The following is a 12,524-nucleotide window of genomic DNA, read 5'->3' on the forward strand; positions in this document are numbered from 1 at the left end:
AGATTTTTGCCTAGAGGGATTCTCTATGTTTTGAATCTGATTACCCTGTAAGGTATTTACCATCCTGATTTTACAGAGGTGATTCTTTTACTTTTTCTTCAATTAAAATTCTTCTTTTAAGAACCTGATTGCTTTTTCATTGTTCTTAAGATCCAAGGGGTTGGGTCTGTGTTCACCTATGCAAATTGGTGAGGATTTTTATCAAGCCTTCCCCAGGAAAGGGGGTGTAGGGTTTGGGGAGGATTTTTTGGGGAAAGACGTTTCCAAGTGGGCTCTTAGATGCTTGGTGGTGGCAGCAATAAGGTCCAAGGACAAAAGGTAAAATAGCTTGTACCTTGGGGAAGTTTTAACTTAAGCTGGTAAAAATAACCTTAGGGGGGTTTTCATGCTGGTCCCCATATCTGTACCCCAGAGTGGGGAAGGAACCTTGACACCCCCCTGCGGGGGTGTTTCCCCCCTGAATTTCCCCAACATCCTCCCCAATTTTGTGAACTAGTTACCTGCAGTGTTGTCAATTTAATGATTGTTTGGAAATTTGAATTGAAATTGAAATATTAATACACACTTTAAAAGCATATAAAGGGTATGATGCACATATTTTATCTGAAAAATTATAATAGATTTGAAAAGTAAGAACATAGACTAGCTTCCTTATAGAGCTGTTGTTTTTATGATCATGTCAGTGCATTCATTTTGGTGATGTTGGCCAACCTAATAATAAGTATTGGCTGGGTTTGGGTTACAAATTGCCTGAATGCGGGGGATGGGGTGTGTGTAAAGAAATGTTGTTGTTCTTATTGTATGAGTAAAGGGCAGTAGAACTGTACTTAGCCTGTGCTGATTGAGGGCATTGAGAGAGAGGGTGGGAGCAGGTGTTTTGCTTGATGGTCTGCCTGAGTCACAAGTACGATTTGACCTGCCCCTCTCCACTGTTTAAAGACAGAGCTGATTAGGCTCCATAGATAGTCTTTTGTTGTGTTAAGTGACCGCTACAGCTGAAATCCCTGATAATCAGGTCTAAGTGCTTAGAGCTGCTGTGGGACAGTGTTTCTGTGGAAGAGACGGCCCAGCCTGCACTAGCCGCAAGGTTCCCTCACTGAGAGCTCAGCTGAAATCACTGAGAGCTGGGTGGAACCTCAAGAGACCAAGTCGCAGAGGTCACAGTGGCAGGTGGCAGCAGAAGGTGAGGGCGCAGGGCCACTGGCAACAGAGCGATGGGGTGAACGGTGGCACAACGAACAACAGCAGCCAGAGCAAACAGTGAGCAGCTGGAGGAATGAGCAAGGTGCCTTCTTGCCCCCCACCTGGGAGGTGAACTCATGTGAAAGCACCTCTGAACTCTGAGTCTCCACTGACCAAGGACAACACCGGTGAGTGTTAATGAGGCTGTTACACAACACAGTTCATGCGAACAAACATGGCCGTGGCATCGTACTTTCTATTGAAGGAAGAGATACCACACACTGCAAACTGGAGGCCAATGTTCAGGGCATTGTCACTTGTTCATCCTGAAGTTGAACACTGGTTCCGAACAAGACCAGCAAATGCTCACTATCTTTCTGCAAGAAACTCAACAGACAGGCTAGACACATGTGGTGCAGCAGTGAAAGAGTCTTTGTGTTTTGAAAGAAATCGCCTTCTGCCTGATCATGTGAATGAACTAATGAGCATAGCCATTGAAGGAATGGAAGGACCGGACACACGAGAAGCCACCAAAGATGAATGCATTGCTTTCAAGAAGTATATTAAGAGAGTTGTGCAAAATTATAACAAGAAACCAAGAAGGATGTAGACGTCATGCTTCACAGAAGGCTTGAGTAGCCAGCTTTAATTTGTGTGATGATTTTAAAATCTAATAAAATGGTCATGAACCATTTTTCAGTTTTTACTATGGTGCCATACAGCCCCCCTTCACCCTCATAGTCTTCCCCCTCATCGGCCCTGACACACACACACACACACACACACACCCCTGTAAATTTAAACACCCCCCCCCCATTTCAATTCCTGGGGAAAACACTGGTGGGAACCGAGCTGGGGAACACAGGGGAAAAGGTGTCAGGGGCTGAGGAGAAGGGCAGGACCCCTCTGGGGGAGGGGGGCACAAAGGGGGCTGGGACTCCTGTGGCTTTACCTCAGCTTCTCTGGAGGAAGAGAACTGATCTCCCAGCCCCCTGGGGCAGCCTTTTGTTCCCACAAAGTCCAGGGGCTCCCCTCCCACACCCAGTGTTTGTGTGTGTGAAAGACGTCTTCATAGTCCATCAGGGAGTCGGGGCAGGGGGGTCGTCCTCCTTCCTGGCTGTAATTACCTTGGTCATTCCCCCAGGCTGCCTCCCTGGTATTAGTTTCCACACCCTGGGAGGTGACCTGATTTCTCACAGATACTGGGGGGAGGGAGCGGTCCGTGCCCCTCCCTGGCAGCCACCCCACATGCATTGCAGCTAATGCAGGCGGGCGTAGTGGGGGGGGGGGTCCTGAATCACCCTTCTTCTTCCAACGCCCCCAAAGCTAATGGGTGGCTTCTCTGACACAAGCCCTACACCCCACACACAACCCCACAGGGCTGAAGAGAGCTCTGTGCCGCACAGAGACTGCCTTTCCCCAGGAGCCTTCCCCCACACTTCACAGCTAGGGCACATCTGATGAGGTTGGGGAGGGCTGGGGTGGCAGGTAGGGGTTGGGGGGCAGAGTGGGGGTTAGGTTAGATGGTATGGGTTGGGAGGCCTGTGGGGGGCCTGGGCAAGGTTTGTGTGAAGGCTGGGGGGATGGAAGGGGTTGGGTGTGGCCTGTGGGGGGACAGGTAAGGGTTGGGTGATCTGGAGGTAGTTGTGGGGGGTGGGCTGGGTGAGAGCACGGTGGCCAGCAGGGGGGTGGAGGAGGGGCTGGGGGAGGCTACGCAGGCCACAGGGAAGGGAGTATGGGGATGGTGCGATGAGTGGGGTTGTGTGGGGGAGCTGGTCCAAGGACTAGGGGGGCCGCAGGGCTGCACTGGGGGGGGTGGAGACCTGTGGGGGGGGCTATAGGGGGATTTGAGAATAGAAGTGTGGGGGGTGCGGGCTGGGGACAGAGCTAAACAGGCTGGGAGAGCTGTGGGGGAATATGGGAGCGGGCTGTAGGCAGGGAGCGGCTGGGGAGCTGGCGGGGGGAGCTGGGCCAGTGCCCACTGTCTCAGATTTCATGGTGCTGGGCAGGTGGCATCCAGTTACGGATGCACAAGGAAGCTGGCTGGGATTGCATTGGTCTCGCAACCCCACCCGGCTGCAGCCAGGGACCCCCCCCCCTTCCTGCAACCAGCCTCACAGCCACGACCACAAGAAAGGAGAAAGCCCTCCCACCTCCCCAAACCCCACAGTCAGCCTACCCCTCCAAACCCTACCCTCTCCACTGCTCTCCCCCCAGCCAGCACTCCTGCCCCACTCCCCACGGCGCCCCCTGCTGGGAGAGGTCAGGTGCTGTAGCCAGGATGCCCCACTGTCACCATCCCCTTGGCAGCCCCAGGCACTCTCCGGTTTCGGGCGGCACGGGTAGTTTTACCTGGCGGAGAAGGGGCCAGGTCGTGTGTCTGACCCCTCAGATCCAATTTCCCCCTCTGCCCCCCTGCAATCTCACTCCCGGCAATGAGGGAACCTGATTCAGAGAGGCAGCAGGAAGGGGACCAGAGCAAGGGGGGTGGGGGTGGACAGAGCTGCCAGCTGGAGCCTGCCCTTCTGGGAGCCTGCATTCAAGTCGCAGAGAGAAGGGAGCCGGGAGCCACCCAGCACAGCCAGAGGGAGGGTGCCAGGGTGGGAGAGAGTGCAGCAGGCCCAGGGAAGGATGGAGGGAGCAAAGGAGTGTGGAAGGGGGAGAAGGGAGGGAGCATAGGAGGGAGTAAGGGAAGGCCTGTGGCAGGAGGAGTGGAGGAGGGAGCCCAGTGGCAGGAGAAGGAAGGAGGGAGTGTGGCAGTGGCAGGGGGAGGAGGAAGAGGAGAGACAGAGGGAGCACAGTGGGAAGAGGCGGGAGGAAGAAGAGGAGGAGGAGGGAGCTCAGCATCCCTGGCATGTTCCTTTTCCTCCGTCAGTCACAGCGCCTGAGTGGCGAGATGCCCGAGCCCCAGCTCCCCTGTCCGGCCCCCCGGAGCATCTCCTGCCAGCGGCCAGCCAGCAGGCAGGGGTCGCGCAGAAGGGGTGGCCGCAGCCAGCGAGTCAAAGAGCCGCCTGGCCCCGCAGGGCACACAGGGAGGGGGGCCATGCCCTGCTGGGAAAGGCACAGAGCCCGCAGCCCGGAGGAGGAGGCATCGTCGGGCAAGGCCAGCTTGGCCCCTGCGGAGGGGCCCCAGGGTGCCGAGGACCTGGTGCCCCTGCTCAGCTCCATCTTTGGGCAGGTGATTGGGCAGGGTGGGGCAAGATTGGGGAGCAGGGTGGCAGCAGGGATGGGGCAGGATTGGGGAACGGTGGGAAAGATGGGGTGGTGGGGAGGGAGCTGGGGCAATGGGGGAGGGATGGCGGGGGGCAGGGTGAGAGACACCAGGGAAGGAGCTGCTTGGGACAGGGGTGGGGGGTCCCTGGAGTGATATCCCAGTAATGCCCCCAGCCAGTTGCCCAGGCCAGGCCCTGCCCTGGTGGAGTTACCCTGAGCCAGCCAGGTAGGGTCAGGCTCCCCCGTGGGGCCTCCTGCGGGCAGCGTGGTCAGGCTGCAGCGCTGCAGGGGGAAAGGTCCAAGAGCCTGCTGGTGAGGTGGGTTTGACTGAGCAGTGGGGTGGGGTAGGCCAAGGCTGGGCGATGCTCCCTGGCCCTGCCGGTGGGGAGAGCTGAGCTGGGCTGGGCTGGGTGGTGGGGAGGGCTGGGCCGGGCTGAGCGATGCTCCCTGGCCCTGCCGGTGGGGAGAGCTGGGCTGGGCTCTCAGAGTTGAGGGGTGTCTCTCCGCCAATCCCTATGGTGCCGCCTTCGGGAGCTCTGGGCCCTAGCACAGGTGCCTTGCGATGCCCCAGGCTTAGCCCTGACTTCCTCTCAGCATAGCAGCCGCACGGGAGCTGGGCCCTGCCGCAGGCTGGAGCAGAAGCAGGCTGGCAGCTGGGCAGCATGGTGAGACCCGCCAGCACCCTCGTGGATCAGTGGGCTCTGGGCTGTGACACCGCTCCACGGGGGCAGGCCCACGGCCTCCACTGGGCCTGTGCAGGCACCAGCCACCCCGTGTCTCTCTGTGGCTCCCTGCAGCGAATGCAGCCAAGCCAGATGCCTGCCAGAGGCTTGCTGGGACCAGGTCCCTGCTGGCACGATGCCCCCAGTGAGCATTTGCAGACACCAGTAGTCTCAGATAGAAGCTGTTGCTAAATGTAAGGCAGAGCCAGCCCCGCCGCAGCCCGAGGGGAGCAGTTTCCCCTGGGCAGAGCCCCTGCTATAGGAGTGGGAGAGCAGCCCCTGCCCTGCCCCCGTGGCGTTCGCCCCAAGGCAGCCTGCAAAGCAGGCAGTGAGAAGTGCTGGGACTTCAGCAGCAGGGAAGGAGAAGCAGCCCCACGTATGGGGGTGCTCAGCCCGCCGCCCCGCTGCTCCCTCCCTCCCCATGCTGCACGGACACACGGTGAGTACCGCCAGGGGGAGCCGTTGACTCCTCGCTGCTGGGCATCCCCAAGAATGCCGGAAGCCTTGCCCACCCCCAGTGCCCTGTGGGGCAGAGTCTGCAGCACCCCCGCTGGATGGGTCCCCTCAGAATATTTAGCTGTTGCTAAATGGAAGGCAGAAATTTGAGGGGGGGGGCATGACCCCATGTGCCCCCCACATGTCACCTCTGGTGTCCCCCCCCATGCAATCACAAGGGACGGTGTACAGGGCTCGGGGCAGCACGGCCCGCCGCTGGGAGAGATTTGTAAATCCCTGGTGATTGTCATTGGAGATTAGGGCTGCATGCCAGCTGGGGGAGCAGTGCCCCTTTGGCAGGTGCCCAAGTGGCAGCAAGCCGGCCGGCTGCCCTTGCGGGAGCAAGAAGGGCCGTGCGCCCCTCAGGTGCAGGGTGTGGGGGGGAGAGGGGCCATGTGGGGACCAGCTGGGGCTGTCCCCATGCCCGGAGCGGCGTGACTGAGAGGGGAGTAATCCTGGGATTATGTGTGTGTGGGAGAGAGCCCCCCCGCGCCCTGCATATCCAGAGATATTCAATAAAAACCTCAAATCCCCACGCAGCCACCGGCCCCTGTTACTATAAAAAATCCCACCCTGGCCAGAACGCCAGGCACAGCGCCAGGGCCGGGGCCAGCGCCAGCCCCACACAGGCATGCTCTCTGGCAAGGGGAGGCCCACAAGCCATGGGCAACTGCACCAAGACCCCTGAGAGGAGGGTCTCCAAGGTAAGGCCAGGGTGGAGCGGGGCGGGCAGGGGCGCATGGGCGCTGATCCCTCTGTCTGTTCCTATGTCTGTGTCAGCACCCAGAGCCCGTGGCTCACCCCTGCCTGCCCTGCCCTTCACTTGTCCCCCACACTGCCCACCCTGCTGGGGCCGGAGACACCTCCACCCCAGGGCCAAGGGTACCAGGTGGCAGCATCTACGAGGGACTCTCATCCTGACCCACTCCCTGGTGTCAGTCGGCTCCTCCTGTGTGTTAGGGCCCTGACTGGATCTCTGCTGCGGGGAGTGGGGGCTTCTGGGTCCCTGATGTCCACTGACCCCCCAGTGGGGCCTGTTGATGTCAGCAGGATGTGATGGGGATGGGGGCCCGGCCCTGCGGGATGCACAGCCTGGGGCTGCCCTGAGTGGTTTGCTTAGGGGCAGCGAGCCATCCCAGTGGGAATGGGGCAGGAACATGCAAGACTCCCATGCCCAGCTGTGGGCCTCTGCCCCACACCTGCCAATGGGCGACGGTCTCCCCATGCCCCCCTTAAAGCTGCTTCTGGGGCCCAGTCCACAAAACACCCCACACTCCTGCTGCCAGGTCCCTCTTCCATGCCCACTATGCCACCCCCATTTGCCCATCGGCTCCTGCCCCACTTGTGCCCACAGGGCCCCACTTCACTCCCACCTCCAGGCCCTGCCTCATGCCTGCCTGCTGATAGGCCTCTGATACCCTGCCAACAGGCCCATCCCCCCCAAGACCGCCTGTGCATGGTCCCCCCCACAGCACCTCCCCCCACGGGGCCCCAGTACACACACACACCAGTGCCAGTGTATCAGGCCCCCAGTGGCAGTGAGGTAGTGTATACGTCCCTCCCCCGCCCCAAGCTCTGCCGTCTCAGCAGCTGAGGATGGGACTGTGGGTCTCTGGGTTTGTGTAGTCACCCGTGTGACTGGGGGCTGCAGCGTCGGTGGGTTTGTGTCGTGCACGTGGGTGCAGGGGATGGGAGATGGGGGTGGGGGCCAGCAGGGACTTTGCCGTGGGTGTGCGCTGTCAGTGCTGGCCTATGGGGAGTAAGGGGAGGGATGGGGGTGTCAGCGGGGCTCATGGATGTGTTGGTGACAGGCAGGTGTGTGGGTGTGTCACTGCCAGGCGAATTAGTCAGTGCCATGCAGGTGTGTGGTTGCTAGGCAGGTGTGTTGGTGCCACGTGGGTGTCCCAATGCAGTGAGTGGGGCACTGGTGGGTGAGGCATCTGGGAGCCTCGCTCGGACCCGTCCATGTTCCTCTGTCCAGCTGTCTCTCGCTCAGGACTACCCTCTCCCCTGTGTGTGACTTGTCAATACAGCCCACCCCCAATGTGGGTCCCAAGCGCCTGCCGGGCTGGGGAGGCGTGGGCCCCGCTCGCTGCTAACTGCCCGCTCTGCCGTAGGACGGCAAGCAGCGCTCAGGCGCCCCGGGCTCCCCGGCCTCCGGCAGGCACAACCCCGACGACCCGGACGCCGCCCCGCAGACCCCGCCGCTGCAGAGCTACTCGGTGCTGCATGGGCTGGTGGGGCCGGCCTGCATCTTCCTGCGCCAGAGCATCGCCATCACCCAGCTCGTACGTACCTGCACCCCTCCCACGCCCTCTGCCCCGCGCCCACCTCCCCACGGCCACCACCTGCGCCCGCCTCCCCACGGCCACCACCTGCGCCCGTCTCCCCACGGCCACCTCCCAACACCCACCGCCTGCGCCCACCTCCCCACAGCCACCGCCCCGTGCCCATCTTCCACCATCCAGCACCCACCTCCCCCCGGCCACCGCCCCACGGCCCCCTCCTTGTGCCCACCTCCCCACGGCCACCTCCCAACACCCACCTCCCAACACCCACCGCCTGCGCCCACCTCCCCACGGCCACCTCCCAACACCCACTTCCAAACAGCCACTGCCCTGCACCCATCTCCCCACAGCCACTTCCCCGTGCCCATCTCCCACCACCCTGTACTCATCTCCCACTGCCCTGCGCTCCCTCCCACAACCACCATGCCCACCTCTGCACGCCCACCACCCACCTCCACACACCCACCACCCCATGCCCACATCCAAATGCCCACCACCCTCTACCCACCTCCCATGCTCACCACCCTGTGCCCACCTCCCACACCCGCTGCCCTGTGCCTCTTCCACACAGACACCATCCCGCACCCATCTCCACACAGGCACTGCCCTATACCCATCTCCCACACACACCACTTGCACCCACCACTTGCACCACGGCCCTGTGCCCACCTTCCACACCCACCACCCCATGCCCACTGCCCCGTGCCCACCCTCCTTGTGCCCACCTCTCATACCCACCACCTGCGCCCACCTCCACACGGCCACTGCCCTGTGCCCATCTCCCATGGCTTAACTCTGAACCTGGGCCTGCAGGCACCAGCCACCCTGTCTCCCACCATAGCACCTCCATAGCACCCTGCAGGGAATGCAGCCAAGCCAGAGCCCTGCAGAGTGCAGCAACCCCCAGCAGCCTTGGCAGAATGAGGTATTAGCCACCTGGCTGAGAGGCCTTAGGCTGGCACAGGGAGCCAAAGATGAAGCCAGGGTTCAGCCTGGCCAATGTCAGAGCCCCCTTGAGCCATGCTGCTGGAGAAGCCAGCCTGGCCCCTTCTCCCTGCCATGGGAGATCCCCTGGTCTCTTCAGGGTCTGCCGTTGCCCCAGACAGTCCCAGCGGCTCTGTCACAAATCCCTGGCCTGATCTCCCATGGCCAGGGAGTGAACGAGTATGCCAAGGGGCAGGGACAGAGTCCTATGAATAGTTTATCCCACATTCCTCACAGCTTGTACCTGCCCCAGCCTCCCCTCTGCACCATGCCCTGCTCCCACGCCTCTGTCCCGTCGCCCAGCTCAAAGGTATGTATGCCCACCCTCGCCGGTTCCTCCCCCCATGCCCTCTTTCTTATGCCCCCCTCCACCGGCCACTCCAACCCCCGCCCTCCATCCAGCACTTGCCCTGCAGCGCCCCACGCCAACCCTGCCCACGGAGCTGCCAGCACCTGCTTCATGCAGCCATGGAAAGGCCACCTAGGCCACCCATCACGTGGACCCAGGGTCTAGCAGAGGGGTCCCAGAGGCTGAGCTCAGGGGAGTCCTTGGGCAGGCTCGGCCAGGACCTGGCTGGGGGAAGGATCCGCAGCAGCTGCTACCCTCTGACCGCTCCCAATTCTCCTTCCTCCCCAGGACCGAGAGCTGCGGCCGGAGGAGATAGAAGGTAAAGGAGGGAGCGGGACCATGGGACGGGGCCAGCCTGCCCCACTGGGGATCCACCCCCCAGCCACCTGCAAGTGCTTCACCCACCACCATGCCCAGGGACATGGGGCTGTGCCCGTCTAGGCGGTGCTGGCTCTGATCCAGCTCCAGGGCGGGCGACTGGCTGGCTCAGGGGGGATGGGGACTGGGGCACAGGGCTTTTCCCCTCTAGGGGTCTCCTTCAGCTATCCCATCCCCATGGAGCACTGTGGGATATGTAACGAGTTTGGTGGGTCTCAACCCAGATTCCTGTGGATCCATGTCCCTGTCAGTGGCTGGTGCATGGGGAGCCCTCGTTGAGGGGCAGGCTACGGTGTCGGGGTGCACTGTCACGGTGTCTCCCCTGCCCAGAGCTGAAGGAAGCCTTCCGGGAATTCGACAAGGACCGTGACGGGTACATCAGCTACAAAGACCTGGGCGAGTGCATGCGCACCATGGGCTACATGCCCACCGAGATGGAGCTCATCGAGCTGTCGCAGCAGATCAGTACGTGCCCACCCTCCCCTCCCCCCCGCTGGGGGAGGCACAGCGCCCCTGCCAGGGAGCTCCCTGCTGGGCATGGCCCAGGCCCTGCAGGGCTGCAGACCCCTCGCCCTTGGCACAACCCCCCATCAGGCCCCCTTCCTGTAGGTCACAGACCCCCTTCCACCTGCACCCGCCCACCACCCCGCTCCCACCTCCACACGTCCACTGCCCTGCTTCCTTCGGGTGCCCTGTCGCCCCAGTTCACAGACCCCATCAGGCCCCCTGTAGCCCTGGGTCAAAGACTCCATCAGCCCCCCCACCCCCTGGGTCACAGATCCAATCAGGCCCCCTTCCTGCGGGTCCCAGACCTCGTGAGGTTGCCCCCTCACACACACCCCATCAGCTGCCCCAGGACAGAGACCGCATCAGACCTCTCTCCCATGGGTCACAGACCCCACAGGCTTCGCCTCCCATGGGGTACAGACTCCGTCAGGCACCTCTCCTCCAGGACGTGGTCCCTCGTCACCCCCGCCTCCCGTGGGGCAAAGTCCCCCACCAGGACCCCACACTAGGCGCAGTTCCCCGTCCCCACCCATCCCGCATAACAGCGTCCATGTCTCACAGCTGGGGGGAAGGTGGATTTCGATGACTTCGTGGAGCTGATGGGCCCCAAGATGCTGGCAGAGACTGCCGATATGATTGGGATGAAGGAGCTACGGGACGCCTTCCGCGAGGTGAGAGCCCGGCCTGGCCTCATGCACCCTATACACTCTGTGTGGCCCAGCCATGAGCTTCTGGTGGTGCCCAGTTTTGTACCCCAATGGCACTGCCCCATTGATGCCATAGCCCACAGGGCAGAGCAGGGGGCAGACACAAGGCAGCTGAACTGGCTCCTGGCAAACAGAGGGAGTTGGACAGTCGGGCCGGGCATGAGGAGGGGAGCCAGGGCAAGGGGTGGGTGCCTGAGGGAACGGGGTTAGGCAGTTGGGGCAGGGCAGGCAGCCCAGGGGTCCAGCAGGGGGCAGGTCTGGGGGTGTGACAGGGAGTAGGGGGGCAGTGGGCCCAGGAGGCCGGTGTGGGGGATGGCTTGTGTGAGTGGGCAGGACCCCTTTGGATCGAGGGGTATGGGGGGGGCAGAGCAGTGCCAGGGACAGACAGGGCAGGGCAGTCCCAGGGACGGGTAGGGCCAGATGCGGGCAGGGCAGTCCTGAGGGTGTAGCAGGGTGGGTAGGGCCTGGGGGTTTGGTGGGGGCCAGGTCCAGGTGTGAGCAGAGATGCCCTGGGGCAGTTCAGGGACAAGAGGGGTCTGCGCCCAGCCCAGCCATCTGCCTAGCGCTCTCCCCGCAGTTCGACACCAATGGGGACGGGCGGATCAGCACAACTGAGCTGCGCGAGGCCATGCGCAAGCTGTTGGGCCAGCAACTCAACTACCGCGAGGTGGACGAAATCCTCAAGGATGTGGATCTCAATGGGGACGGCCTGGTGGATTTCGAAGGTACTGTGTGGGCAAGGCAGTGAGGTCTTATGGTTAGAGCTGGGGGGCTGGGAACCAGGACTCCTGGGTTCCATCCCCAGCTCTGGGAAGGGAAGGGGGCCTAATGGGTTGGGGGAGGTACCAGGACTCCTGGGTTGTTTGCCTTCACTGCCCTAACAGTGTCCCTGGGTTGCTCTGGCAGAGTTTGTGCGAATGATGTCACGCTGAGGCAACAAGTGCCGTGCAGGGTGCAGGACAAGAGCCCTGCTGTGCCTTACGGAGAGGAAGGGGCTGCAGAGAGCTGGCTCCGGCGGCAGCTTGGAGAGTCTGGACACCAGAGCAGCGCAACGTGCAAGCACTGAGCTAGGACCTCACCTCTCCACTGCCAGCCCTGCCACAGTGCACCCCGACCCCCCACCCCGGCCCCGCTGCTGACCTCAGCCTGCTCCACCCACACTCCGACCCCACACTGGCTCCTGGTCCACTCTGTCTGCACCCCCAGCCTGCTCCACCCACACCCCCGGATGGCACCTCCTCAGACCATGCCGTCCCTTGCTGCTGAGCTTGGCCTGCACCTCCAACCCCCGGAGCAGGCCAGCGCCCCGGAACATGGACTCAGCCTGCACATACCCTATAGCAAAGTGCTGGTCCCCCAGGGCTGCCCCTCTCACCTCCACCCTGCTCCTGATCCCACTCTTTACGCTGCCCCCCCGATCCTGACCTTGCACCTGATGCTGCCCCTCACCTTGCCCCTGCTCCTCCCACCCCAAGCCCTCCCCCTAAACACCGCAACCCAACCCTGCCCCCACCCCAGCTTCTAACACTGTCCCCAACATCCTGAACCTGCCCCTGACCTAGGGCTGTCCCCGGCATGCCACCCTGGCAACCTGCCTTCACCCCAATGCTGTCCCCTGACCTTGCCCTATAAACTGCCCCTAATGCTGACCCCCACACTCCAACCTTGCCCTGGCACCCCAGCACAGACCCCCGCACCC

General features: G+C 62.0%; 1 protein-coding gene across 2 annotated transcripts; it reads left to right on the forward strand.

Annotated features, from left to right (window-relative positions):
- The first annotated feature begins 6,274 nt into the window (after positions 1–6,274).
- On the forward strand, positions 6,275–11,757 carry LOC140913783 (calcium-binding protein 2). Of its 2 annotated transcripts, XM_073350578.2 has the most exons (7): positions 6,275–6,316; positions 7,730–7,900; positions 9,522–9,552; positions 9,942–10,076; positions 10,680–10,789; positions 11,403–11,550; positions 11,732–11,757. In XM_073350578.2, the coding sequence occupies exons 1-7, from the start codon at positions 6,275–6,277 to the stop codon at positions 11,755–11,757; spliced, it is 663 nt and encodes a 220-aa protein (XP_073206679.2). The 2 variants fall into 2 exon arrangements, with proteins under 2 accessions (XP_073206679.2, XP_078709614.1); XM_078853488.1 differs by lacking the exon at positions 7,730–7,900.
- The last annotated feature ends 767 nt before the right edge of the window (positions 11,758–12,524 follow it).

Source organism: Lepidochelys kempii, chromosome 6, assembly GCF_965140285.1.
Source record: "Lepidochelys kempii isolate rLepKem1 chromosome 6, rLepKem1.hap1, whole genome shotgun sequence".
In the NCBI taxonomy this organism is placed as follows: domain Eukaryota; kingdom Metazoa; phylum Chordata; order Testudines; family Cheloniidae; genus Lepidochelys; species Lepidochelys kempii.